This window comes from Alosa sapidissima, chromosome 15, assembly GCF_018492685.1.
Source record: "Alosa sapidissima isolate fAloSap1 chromosome 15, fAloSap1.pri, whole genome shotgun sequence".
NCBI classification, from domain to species: Eukaryota; Metazoa; Chordata; class Actinopteri; order Clupeiformes; family Clupeidae; genus Alosa; species Alosa sapidissima.
In genome coordinates this window covers 15531944-15545568 of record NC_055971.1, presented here as the reverse complement: position 1 = coordinate 15545568, position 13625 = coordinate 15531944, and the positions used below count along the sequence as shown (strand labels likewise).

The window sequence follows — 13625 nt, the reverse complement described above, 5'->3', positions numbered from 1 at the left end:
ATTCATGCAAAACAAAATACAAAAATAGGCTGCATCAGCATTTGTATCAGATTGAAAAAAAAAATCTATACTGAAACAATCAATGTCATGGTTGGTCCACCACGGCATGTCATTATCCAAATGACAACCAAACTTATACTCTTAAGGCAAACGCTGAGTGATTTCTCAAGGCTGGATGCTAGGACTAGGTTCAGTTGGAGAAGTGTGTACTCACCCTCCTCCTTGAGGACAGCTTGGCTTGTGGCGTTTCCTCGGCTGTTGCGAGCGGTGCAGCTGTAATTTTTGTGCAGATCCTCCCGCTTGAAGTCACGAATTTGCAGCACAGTGTCTCTGGTCTCGTCCCCCAACTCATTGAGTAACATCCTGCACCATAAAACAAGGACGAGGATGAGCCGTGAAGAGGAGAAAAACGTCAAAACACAAGTGTGAAAAAGACAGCAGGACACTTAGTGATGAGGAGATGAGAAAGGAGTGGACTAGGGAGGAGAGGTATGTGGACGATGGGAGGGAGAGATGAGAAAGGAGTGGACTAGGGAGGAGAGGTATGTGGACGATGGGAGGGAGAGATGAGAAAGGAGTGGACTAGGGAGGAGAGGTATGTGGACGATGGGGGAGAGATGAGAAAGGAGTGGACTAGGGAGGAGAGGTATGTGGACGATGGGAGGGAGAGATGAGAAAGGAGTGGACTAGGGAGGAGAGGTATGTGGACGATGGGAGGGAGAGATGAGAAAGGAGTGGACTAGGGAGGAGAGGTATGTGGACGATGGGAGGGAGAGATGAGAAAGGAGTGGACTAGGGAGGAGAGGTATGTGGACGATGGGAGGGAGAGATGAGAAAGGAGTGGACTAGGGAGGAGAGGTATGTGGACGATGGGAGAGAGATGAGAAAGGAGTGGACTAGGGAGGAGAGGTATGTGGACGATGGGAGGGAGAGATGAGAAAGGAGTGGACTAGGGAGGAGAGGTATGTGGACGATGGGGGAGAGATGAGAAAGGAGTGGACTAGGGAGGAGAGGTATGTGGACGATGGGAGGGAGGAAAGTAGGGATAGAGAACAGAGAGAAAAGGATAAGAGAACACCTGTGAGGGTGAGGAGAGAACAGACCCACCTGGAGGTGACGTTGAACCGCTGGTCACCCACATCCTCCACTCTTCTGCTGTCCACAGTCCACCAGAGATACTGCGTCTCTACCTCTCCGGTCTCTCTTTCCAGGTAGGGCAGCAGGGCCCTACAGGTCAGTACTGCAGTCTCTCCTATGGAGGAAACCATCAAGACACACATAGATTTCATCAACCCCAGGGCGTCCCTTGACTAGCCTGGCCATTTTCAGGCGATAACGCCATGCATGATCTCACTATCTAAATATAGGGGTGCACACAAAAATCACAGTTCGGTGAGTACTTGGAGACACAGTTCGGTTCATTTTCGGTACGGTAAGCCTGTAGGTGCTGCTAGCCTAAAATTCACTGACACTATTGCTGATGCGCAACGGTAATAGTGTGTAATAGTATTTTGAAAAAATGTTTTTGACGTTAACTGACTAAACTGATAAATGGTCTGCTACATAATATGTTTGTGTGGTAACTCGAATTTGATACATGGTCCACATACTGTTGATTATTGTTAAAGACTGTACATTCAGTACACATCTGTATTGAACCTAACATACTGTACCTAAACGGTTTGGTACAAATACGTGTACTTGTACACCCCTAGTAGTCAAATCTTTCTCTTAGTCACATTTAGCCTTTAATTGTCAGGACAGTGAGACAAGTGAAGTGGGACAGAGATGAAGGTGGGATCAACCCCGGCTCATAGGCACATAGACTAGAATGTGGCGGGAAAACTGCTGCGTACCTCACAGCTCCTCCATCATCAGTCATGTGACGTGTGCAGCTCAGGCAATTAGCGCTTCATATTTTGGTGCCAAAACTGAGCACCATTTAACAGAATAAAGATGTCAGTGCTCCTTTTGATACTTCCTGGGCATGTGGCTAAGTGTGGTTAACGCGGCACTGAGAGCTAATCAGTCACTCTCTCCACATCTACACAATACATCCACAGAACAGACAGATGTCAAAGAAGGCATGTTGCAGGTCCCAGCTCAGTGATGTGTGCTGCAGTCATGTCACCTCACCTTGTTTAACAATGAAATCTTGCCCCTCGGCCGGGTTGAGTATGGTGGGCTCTTTACGAACCTTGTCATTGGCTAAAATGAAGGTCAAACGAAAAATGAAGATCAGTATGTCAACAAGACAGTATGACAAGACAGGATGACATGATAAGCAATTTAAGGTATGGCGCTTCGAAGAGAGGGAGGGAGGAAGCTGACACCTAGCAGATATATTAGTGTCACTCACACACGGCGACAACGTGGACCAGTCTGGTGAAGTTGACACGTCGACCAGCCTTGTCATAAGAGACCACACATGTGTAGTTTCCACGTAAATGCTCATACATGCTATACACAGTGACAGTGTCACCATCAGCTTTCATTTGAAATCTCTTAAGGCCTTCAACGGTCCTGCATTCCTGTTGAAAAAGAAAGAAAAAAACATCAAGACATGAAAAAAGTGAAGGGCATAACTGTACATACAGTACACATACATAGACAGAGGAAATGGATATCAGGGAAGGAGGGGGAAAGACATGCCACAGTAAAGAGATCTTTAAAGCACTTCTAAAGAGTACCTCTAAAGAATCTGTAGTTCCACCATTCAGGGTCTCATTTATCAAGATCCCAAATAAATTGTGTGTGCATGTGAAAAATATTGCATGTTTGGTTGGTAATCAACTAAGAAAAACTGAGTAAATTACGAGTACGGCTACGTTCAGACTAGGCGTATTTTTCGCAGCTGCCAGCGTCCCTTTTTAAACGTGACCGCGGGCGTCTTTTTCTGCAGCTTCGTCACGCTGTTTTTTGACAGCTGACCAATCACAAGCGTATAACCAAAAAAGACGCTCACGGCTGCTTTTTGAATCAAAAACGATTACAGATTTTTTTAAACTGAAAAAGTGGTCTGCACAACTTCTCTTGTCAAAAAAGAAGCCAAGTCTGAACGTACCCTAAACATTACAAACATAATGGGGATGGCAGTATTTAAATGAGGGTTTTGAATTTTTATTTAAGTATAAGTATAAGTATATTTACTCTTTTGATAAGTATATATACTCTTTTTGAAATTTAGTCTCTGCATTTATCCCAATCCGTGAATTAGTGAAACACACTCAGCACACAGTGAACACACAGTGAGGTGAAGCACACACTAATCCCAGCGCAGTGAGCTGCCTGCAACAACAGTGGCGCTCGGGGAGCAGTGAGGGGTTAGGTGCCTTGCTCAAGGGCACTTCAGCCATGCCTACTGGTCGGGGTTCGAACCGGCAAGCCTCCGGTTACAAGTCCGAAGCGCTAACCAGTAGGCCACGGCTGCCCCCGTTTGTCTTTCTCATGGAGAGTCTGATACTGACTGTGAGTGCAAAATTAAGTTCTCTCAGAAGGAATTGAAGTGTTAGAAGAAAAGTCAAACACTTGGCAAAACCTTGGTGAACAACAGAAGAGAAATATTACTACTAAATAGTGAATGCTGTGAATGTTTAGTTTTGTTTGGCTACAAGTGGGTTCAAATGTATATTTTTGAAGGTTATTGAATGAAAATAAAAATAAATGCACCCCAAACCATATTTGGAGTCACAAACAACATGGATGCTTAGAGTTTCAAGGCAGAACAAATTGTGTACAGCACAGTAGGCTACAGTAGATTGCACATTACTTTTGGACAACTAGCAGCCGAGTTTACTTTCATCAGTGCGTTGTGAGTGCATGGGAACCTTAAGGAGGCTACCTGCTCATCCTGTGCAACATACAGTACAGTATTTCCCTAATTTACTTGTAACGTCTTGCCTGTAGAGGCCTATGTTATTATGCAGTATTAGCAGGGTTACAACACAAAATTACACTTGGCAAATAACATATTCATAATCAGAACTCAAAAAGTATGGGAAATACACAATTTCCCAACTTTTCCTTCAATTTGTCACTAGAAGTTTTTTAGAAGACTTAATCTATCAAGCTCACACTCAGACAAACATGCACAAACACACACACACACATACACATACACACACACACACACACACACAACGCACACATACATGACACTTTGAACTCACATGGTACCACGTGGTGGTGTAGCTGAGGTTGCGGCGCTGTACCATGTCGACGTCGGGACACGAGAACGTTCTCATACTCTGGAGTGGGATGCGCTTCTCTTTGGGCGGTACAGCCACCTGGTCCACACACGTCCCATTTCTCTGCGGCATCACCTCAAGTCTCATGGACACCCTGATGCAAAACGTCTTGTTGCTGCAAAATCAGAGATCATCCTGAGCAATCTTTCTGCACCTTCATCTTTATGTATCTTTACTTATCTCTTTTTTATTTACTATGTTCAACTCCCCTTAATATGACTCAGATTATATCATCAAACTGAGAACACTGAAGATGGGATAAACCCAAAGCATTTGGGTCTCAGTTTTAGTCCATCTAAAGCCTCGTACGCTGTTTTGGATTATCTTAGTACTTAATACACCTGACCTGATGTATTTCTGATCTGACGTATCTGATTTCAAACTTGGCAGGTGTCTTGCTACGGCACCAGTGAGTGCAGTGGCAAATTTGAAAATATATCGTTAAATGTCGCTAAAACAAGCACACATTGGCTTTTGCCGCTCTAGCCATTGTAGCTTTAATAAAAACCTACACTGTCCGGCCATAATGCAATGCTTGCAGAGTGGAGTTGTTTTGAAAAGGCTTAAAATTACTTTATATCCTTCCTTGTGTCACTCTACTCTTTCTTTCTCTCTCTCTCTCTCTCTCTCTCATCCACACACACACACACACACACACACACACACACACAGACAATTGTGTACCTCAACATGCAGGTGTATTTGCCCGAGTCTTGCTGGGTGGCCGGTTCCAGCCACAGCCACTCTCTGTCCTTGGGGTACTGTTTGAGTTTAATGGGTTCCTCCAGAGACTGGCCGGCCGCCTTGCGGTACCAGAGGAGGTTGAGGCCGCTGGCTTGCGTGGAGCTGTAGTTGTAGACGTTGTGGTGGAGTGGGCAACGCAGCCACCCGACCTCCCCCTCCTGCACAGCCACGGGCTGCACCACTTCACCCCAGTCCAGACACTGAGACTCTGGAAAGAAAAGAGGGGACACAGAGAGCGGCCAGGGTAAACGATCACACAGCGGCATGGACATGCATGTGAACACCCACATGTGCACAATCTCTCTCTCTCTCACACACACACACACACACACACACACACACACACACACACACACACACACACACACACACACACACACACACACTTGTAACCGGAGGGTTGCCGGTTCGAGCCCCGACCAGTGGGCCGTGGCTGAAGTGCCCTTGAGCAAGGCACCTAACCCCTCACTGCTCCCCGAGCGCCGCCGTTGAAGCAGGCAGCTCACTGCGCCGGGATTAGTGTGTGCTTCACCTCACTGTGTGTTCACTGTGTGCTGTTTGTGTTTCACTAATTCACCGATTGGGTTAAATGCAGAGACCAAATTTCCCTCACGGGATCAAAAAAGTATATATACTTATACTTATACACACACACACACACACACACACACACACACACACACAGACACTGACAACTGGAACACTGCCAGTGGATGTCCCACGAGAATCGTGGGCACTTAGTGAAGAATACCCGGAGCAAAGAGCAAAGGCTTGATCAATAAGCGATTTTAATCAATTTCAGGATCCTGACTCTGACATTTATCTTACACTCAAACACAGTTTAGCTCACTTGGGCTTCCTGTAGCTATAAATGCCTGGTAATTGGGTCATCAAATTTATGACATAAATGGCTTGTAAAAGTTTAAACATTATATAGACTCAATCAATTACAGTTTAAAACAGTGACATCAGCAACTGCAGGGCCTCTATGAAATGGCTGAGCATTAATGATTATACAAATTCTCACAATTTTACACACACACACACACACACACGCACGCACACAAGCTTAATAAGGAAACAATCTCATCCAGGGAAAACTGTTTTTCGCTAGTGAGCAGATGTGGACTGTTAGCGCTGACTTACAACATTAACATGAGTTATGACACTGCATCAAAGCTGTCACATATTTAACGGCATCCTTCATCACAAGCACAACTAAATCAAAACTCACATGCTGGGACACTGAACACACTTAATGCTGAACATTCACCATCCACACACACACACACACACACACCACATGGCTGGTCCTTTGCAAACACACAGAAACACACACACACACACACACACACACACACACTTACTTACTGTCAGACTACATATTCAACAGAGGTGCGGGCAAGAACAAATTCCCAATCAGCACACAGAAACCACTATGCTTTGCGTAGAGCCTAAAGAGGTTAGAGAGTATGAGAGTATGTGCTATGCATGGTCATACAGGTAACCATAAAACTTCCTGACGTGCATTTTACAGAAAGCAGGGGTTTGGTTTTGCAAAGTAAAGTAGGTCAAAGCTAGCCTGAAATTGCCAGCCAACCTTAGCCCTGCCCACAACATTTAAGGTCGGAAGTTCGGTCTGGACTTGTTCCATTGACAAGCCTCCAAGGCTACGTTCAGACTGCAGACAAAAGTGGTCAAAATGACACTTGACCTCAAATCTGATTTCTTTGGGGTCAAGTGACCAGGTCAGACTTCTTTAGAAGTAGTGTGAACACACTACTTTTTTTCATTGCGGGCGCAGTGTGAACAACCCAGGCGGTTTTGATGCGACTTTTACGTCAATCTACATCGACATTTGTCACAATTATGCGCTGGCGGGAGTTAGCTGATGTGATTGTTATTGTTCTTTTGTGCATGCGGGTCAGTTCGGAACTGCAAACAGTTCACACTGGAATCTGATATAGGCCACATTTGAAAAGGTAATGTAAACAGCCAAACAAAAAATCGGATCTGAGCAAAATTGAGCATTATGACTTGCGGTGTGAACATAGCCTATGAAAACTTGAGAATAGTGTGGACCAATCGAATCGTCCGGGCGGTGTCCGGGTGGGCTTTATACAATGATGGACAGATGAGCAACAGTGCCTACTCATTCACATGACCTGAGCATGGTTGAATTTGTTTACAGCAAAAAGCTTGTCGCAAGAGAAGCTAAAGAGAAGCTATTTATGTCGCTTTCGTGTCGGTTGTACAAGATATTAAAGAGCAATAACTTCAGAAAAAAAAAACAGAAAACAGTAATTAAGGCATTTGTCAGAAGAAGGATGCTCTGACTGATCTCTGCAGGATTTCATGGTAGGCTATTTTGTAGCTCTGATTGGTTAGGTCTATCCAATTGTGTGCAGAGGCATTTTCCCCCTGTATCGGTTCAAACACGCCCCTATAATCACGTCCCAATGCTTCGGTTCCAGACTCAAATTCTGAATAGGTCACAGCCAGTAGTCTAACTGGTGTTCCCATAACGATGATCCGGCCCCTGCACCTCTTGCCGGCCCTTGTTGACTATGGTGGTAGCAGTGTTTGCGGGGGCGGGGGTGGGGCGATCTACAGTATGCTACATTGGTCGGCAGTTTGCTGGTAATTGCCCTGTCAGTTTCTCCACGGAAGGGGATTAGTCTTCCCATTAAAATCGTCTACATACCAGCACATGGCGCAGGACGTTACAAATGAAGCGCTTCTGGAACAATCCATTTCCCGCGGAGCTTGGGGAGGGCAGGTAGAGGTGGGGGGTGGGGGTGTTAATTCATCCCACCACCTCCATCTTTTTTTTTCCCCCTCCCCTCAGGATCCAAATGAGAAACCCTCAAATGGTGTTCTCCTCCCAGGGGGGAATCTGACCGGAGGAGAAGCGCTGTGTGATTCAGCATAAGAAAAGTCCCAGCCAAGCACAAGCAGAACACAAGCAGCTATTCCTCCCCGCTGGCCACAACACCTGGGCTCACTGGCTAAAAGCTCTCCACTAGCTGCCGACTCCCAACTGGGACTGAGACTGATGATGCCAAGGTCATTGGGATGAATCCCCTCCTTGTGTTCACTTCAATGTGAGGGAACACCGTAACCAGTAACACAACTGCTTATTCAGCTGAACCATATTAGAACTGGTTCTACGCACTAACGTGACTGGATTATGTATCCTGCGGTGATTTTTATCAGCGACTTATCAGTTACATTCGAAATAAATATAAGTTGAAGAATACTCTTCAATGCTGAGAAAGTTATAATGTAAACAGAATGGACAGAAGATTAAAAACCGCACGGAATTAGGGTTTCATGAATTAGGTGGATACTTGTGGTGCATTGGTTATCAAAACCAACGCCAGGCAACCAATCGAATGTCATCCGACTCTCACCTGAGTGGTTGTTAACTTGAGTGGCAGCTTCAGTGGCCTCCCCTTCAATCACCACAGCGAAAGAGAGGAGGGAGATGATGAGGGCAACCCTGTGAGGAAAGAGAAAGAGAATAAGTGAGAGAGAGACGACAGATTGATAGTATATTTATTCATCCACTACTCTATTGATCGCACACTCAAACATATTTCACTTGAGGTAGAGACTCACATTTCTTTTTATTACAGCACAGATGCTCAAAATGGAGATGAGAGACTCTGTGTGTGTGTGTTTGTGTATGTTTGTGTGTGTGTCTGAGTGTGTGTGTGTGTGCGTGCGTGCGCACACTGCATTCATGCGTGCATGCATGTGTGTGTGTGTGTGTGTGTGTGTGTGTGTGTGTGTGTGTGTGTGTGTGGGGTGCATCAGCGAGAGAAAGTAAGTGTGTGTGATATGTGTGTGTGCTAAAGAGGATGCAGTGAATGAATGCTGGAATTAGACAAGCCGAATGCCTACACGTCTGAGAGAGTGAGAGCGCACAGATGGTTACACGCCAGGGGAGAGATACGGCTGGAGCCTGACGGCGAATCTTCAGAGAGTTGTTAAGAGTGATGCCTCTCCCACTTATTAACTGCCCTATACATCACCGCCTTTTACTGCTGTGGCAATGAGAAACTACAGGTACACTGTCTCTCGCCCACTATAGCAAACAGGCTGAGAGTAGGTGAGGCCATATATTTGTTTATATCTATTTTAAGTTTACACAGAATCAACACAGAATTATAAATTGGTGGATTTTTAACTAAATTTGGTGGGGAAACACAAGATATAGGCTACACTTTGTAGGCTACCAGACACTGACAAGATGTATCCGTGAAGACATACCACTTCTGACTAACAAGCATTTAAACGCCAGAATAAGATCATTAAAATACCACTATCATCTGAGTTTCGTCCAATTTCGTTAAAACCCCAATGTTGCTTATCTTACCGTCACAAACGTGGCGCTTTAATTTTCCTGAGATGCATTAGTGCTGAATTAGTCTAGCATTACAGGAAAAACAGCGCAGAAAGTCGATCGATTTAAAGTTTTAAATTAGTCACTCGAATTACTTAGGGTAGAGTTGCTCCTGCGGTGTAGCCTACTAAATGCTGCCTCGGACGGACATCTCATTATTTCCTGAACGGAAAATCAAATTATACTTGGTGATCGATCGTAGGCTAGTGTTCCCGTGTCCTCGGCCAAACAAGGACAACAGCGAGTCATGGAACGATTCCGTCTGTCAACCAACAATTGATCCTTGTCAACTGGAGACTGGACATTACCAACATTTAAACTACACCACCATTATACCACACCACAGACGTGCATTCCACTAAATCTTTAACCAAACTAAACGGATAATAGCTCTTTGGTCTTTGGTCTGGAAATAAGTGGTCTAAACTTACACGACAAGCATAGCGATATACGAGCTCCGTTTGAGTCTAGGAAGTATAGCAGGTTATCGTAGTAGATCCATGGTATGGTGCACTGTGTAAGTCTGTAGTATTTGTGTGAAATCTGTGAATGAATGGAGCATTTGGTTGTTGTGTCCGATAGTCCGACTACTCACATGCCCGGTGGTACATCCACTATCCGCCGCGGGATGGGGGACTCCTCCTCGAGAGATCTGACACGCAGGGCAGGGCAGGGCATAGTGGCGCAGCGAGATGACAATCTGCAGCTGAGTCAGGTAAAGTTCCGTTTAGAAATGTAGAGGAAACAGAACAAGGCACTGTGCACATATGCCAGCAAGGGACAGGCTTTGATTTAACGACCCCTTCTGCATGCGACCGTAAATCGTTAAGGCAAAAGGCAGGCGCGGAACGGAACGGGCTGCTCCAAGGAACTCATCCAATCAAAACGACACAGTTCACCACCCACGAGATGGGCTCGCGCTGCCAGTGAGGGGATATTTTATAAACACACCTGTCCAACTCATGAGTTACGGTCGTCCTGCTGCTGGATGTAAACTAATCTACTTTGCGAAATATGCATGACACTTCACTGACAGCAGGGGCTAGTAGGCTAATTTCCGCTAACGTTAGTTGACATTTCATAATAACCCACATAAACTGAAGAACTCGACAGACGGCTACTTTTCAAGATTTTGTCTTCAAAATGATACGGTCGTGATATTTTGTAATGTTGTAAGTTTAGGCTACTTCATGATATAACATCATCTTTTAAACATATCCTACACAATTCTAGGCAACGTTATGTTATGTCTTTGTTTTAGACTACAAGGCAAATCAAGTCCTGAGTTTAAGTTTAAGTGTAATGAACTTGCATATGGAGGCTACTTACAGTAGCGGACGTGGTCAATAGTGGACGCGGTCCCCACCTTAAAGTTTGCCATAGGCTCCTTGTCACTTTTCTTTAAACTGCCGTTTTTGGCTACCTGATATCAGAGCCCGTCTACGGATAGGCTACTATGATCACAAAGCTTTAGCTCCTCCCATGGAAACTCCACGTTACACAACTTCCCACAACTGACGCTGACCTTTTATTTTGACGATTGCTTACACACAGCATTTCTAACGTCTTTTTTTATTATTATTTTGAATATATGCTGTCCCAAGAGTCACGCATGCAGAACCAAGTCAGAGCGGGTTCCATATTACCTGCTATTTGAACAGGTGAGTGTTCCAAGTGTAGGCTACCTCCCTCATGGAGGAATAGGGGGAGACTTAATTTGCACATAACCGTTGCATTTATCATTAGTCTACTGTTATCCTGTGCATGTCCACCCCTTTTTTGAACCGCTGAGGCTGAATAGGCAGGCAGCCAGGGGAGCAAGTAGACATTCACCTATCTGGACCGTTTCCTGTCTTTTCCCCAACATACTGACTCAGTGTAGGCCACAAGAAGGCACAACAATGCCTGTTCTTGCTGAGAAAGCTCAAGGACTTCAACATCAGGAAGGACATTTAACACTTGTTTACAAATCCCTCATTGAATAAACTCACTTTCATCTTATCCTGGTTCAATTTAATTTTAAGACTAAAAGTCAAAGTCAAGTAAAATAACCAAACTTAATCATCTGTCCTCCATATTCAAGCAGTTGAAAGGAAGACCAACCACACCATAGTAGATCCCATCCACCCCCTGCACACATCCTTCCAGTTATTACCATCAGAACGCCGCTGCAAAGTCTCCCTCATCAGGAAAAACACTTACCATAACTCATTTATTCCTACTGCCATAAAAACCCTAAATAAACAATACACACCTCCACCACTAAACACTAGGCCAATCAGCACACAGGCAGAATTATAAACATTATGAACATCATCCCTTATTAATTTATTTATTTATGTATGTATGTATGTATTTATTTATTTATTCACGGCATTAGTCACTTTCATTCTGTTTAGGAATGCATTCTGTGCAAATTGTTTGGCCGTTGTCTTTACATGTTCAGCCACTCCAAAGATGATTTACGGTCCTGACAAGTGTTTCTGACACACCCAATCCACACCTCAGTTATTAAGTTGCATCCTCTTCAGATTCACTTTCAATTCACTTGAAATAATGATTTATAATTCAAATCTTATAAAATGTATAATAAATCATAAATTCCACTTAAAATAAATATTGTTTGTTAATTTATTATGCAAAGCAGACTGACAGGATGAGAAAATAGGACGAGGACTGGGTTATGACACACAAATGATTTCAGGGAATGCCATGGGTTGGGTGGTCTCACGAGGCTATGGGCTGGGTTGTTCCAGAGTTGTATTCCTAACTACAGTACCCTGCAATACTTTCACTATCGTTTCTGTAGTAGGTTTACAAGAATCTGGGAATGTTCCCGGAATCTGGAGTCTTTTAAAACAGACCAAGCGGATAATCTGCTGGAGGGAGTCAGAGGTGAGTGAAGTGAGTTTTCTGGTTCCTGTATATAGATGGTTTTCAAAACAATGATTCACTGCATAAGTATGTAGTGACCTACTCTCTATACTGTACAACGGTCTGCAAAGCTCTTTTAGTGTTCGATTGCAGCACAAGAGAAATGAGGACTGCCAGTAAAGTTGTCCAAAACGATCATGAAGAGACGTACATTGTTGTAGGTCAACAATTGTTGAAAGAATTGTTAATATCAAGAAATATTCAAATATATTGTACAAACTGCTAACACATAGGCACATATTGTATATTGTGTCTACATGCATGTATGTACATCCCTGTCATTTGCATGGATAAAGAATGAAACCTTTACTGCGAAACTGGCAAAATCTCAGGAGAGAGGAAAAAAGGACCAGGCAGAGAAAGCCCCTGATGCTCTTGTTGGCTGGGGAATGAGGTGTGAAGATGAAGGGTTGTGATGCATACACATGGCCCCTTCTGGCAAGGGGGAATAAAAGCAGGCTATGATGCAGTGCCTGGACGAGAGACGGCCCAGCTGAGAGGGTAGGGTTGAGAAGACGGAGATGAGAAAACAGTGCTGTGGTAGGTAGCCATGGGTTCCAGTTGCATCTCTGCAGCAAGTCTATTTTAATTCCCTCAGGCTCCGCCAGACAGAGTGGTTGTGCATTGCTTGCCATGAGTTTTACAACAAATGAAGAAGAACAGTAACCAGAGTAGAGTAGTCATAGTACCTGTGCAGGTGGTATGGCAGATCTGGCCCTGGGCAGATGCTCTGTGACCTAGCATGGTTTCTGTCTGAATACAGGGGCCTGTTCAAGGAGGTGGAAAGCTGAAGTAGAAGCAGAGGAGGAAAACGAATGCAGAGAGCAGTGCACTCTAAGGCATGGGCTACCCCGGGTCCACAACTAAAGCGCTGGTCGGATTATTTTGGAACGTACGCGCCGCTATTACATCTGATGTAGCCAGTTCCATTGATTAGCCTAGTGGTTTTCAAAGTGGGGGCCGGGGCCCCCTGGGGGGCCGCAAGGGGGTGCCAGGGGGGCCTCAGCAAGTTAGCAGGGGAAAAAAAATCAACAAATAAATATATTTGAAACTAGAACCCATTATTCTAATCCCACCCCTTATCAATCACTGACCTATCTAAAAACCTATCTATTCCCTACCAGACACCTGCCCCCAATCATAACACATCAAAACTGATTGACACATTCTATGAAACATAAGAGAGAGGGAGAAACAACCTTGCGCACGCATACACACACACACACACACACACATGTGCGAGCACACACCGGGAAAACAGGGGAACACAGGGACAGGGATATATAATAAAC

At 44.6% G+C, this 13625-nt stretch overlaps 1 protein-coding gene across 1 annotated transcript in view; it reads right to left on the bottom strand.

Moving 5' to 3' along the window:
• LOC121683671 (interleukin-1 receptor accessory protein) overlaps nucleotides 1-10856 on the bottom strand; it is a 17177-nt gene extending 6321 nt beyond the window's left edge. Inside the window, exons 1-9 of the mRNA XM_042063406.1 lie at nucleotides 10729-10856; nucleotides 9995-10105; nucleotides 8405-8493; nucleotides 4932-5199; nucleotides 4170-4362; nucleotides 2360-2531; nucleotides 2137-2208; nucleotides 1108-1252; nucleotides 215-363 (exon numbers count right to left, since the gene is read on the bottom strand). Of these exons, the coding sequence (XP_041919340.1) occupies nucleotides 215-363; nucleotides 1108-1252; nucleotides 2137-2208; nucleotides 2360-2531; nucleotides 4170-4362; nucleotides 4932-5199; nucleotides 8405-8493; nucleotides 9995-10077 (1171 nt within the window). The 5' untranslated portion in view covers nucleotides 10078-10105; nucleotides 10729-10856. The remainder of the gene's footprint in view (nucleotides 1-214; nucleotides 364-1107; nucleotides 1253-2136; nucleotides 2209-2359; nucleotides 2532-4169; nucleotides 4363-4931; nucleotides 5200-8404; nucleotides 8494-9994; nucleotides 10106-10728) is intronic.
• Between the last annotated feature and the right edge of the window lie 2769 nt (nucleotides 10857-13625).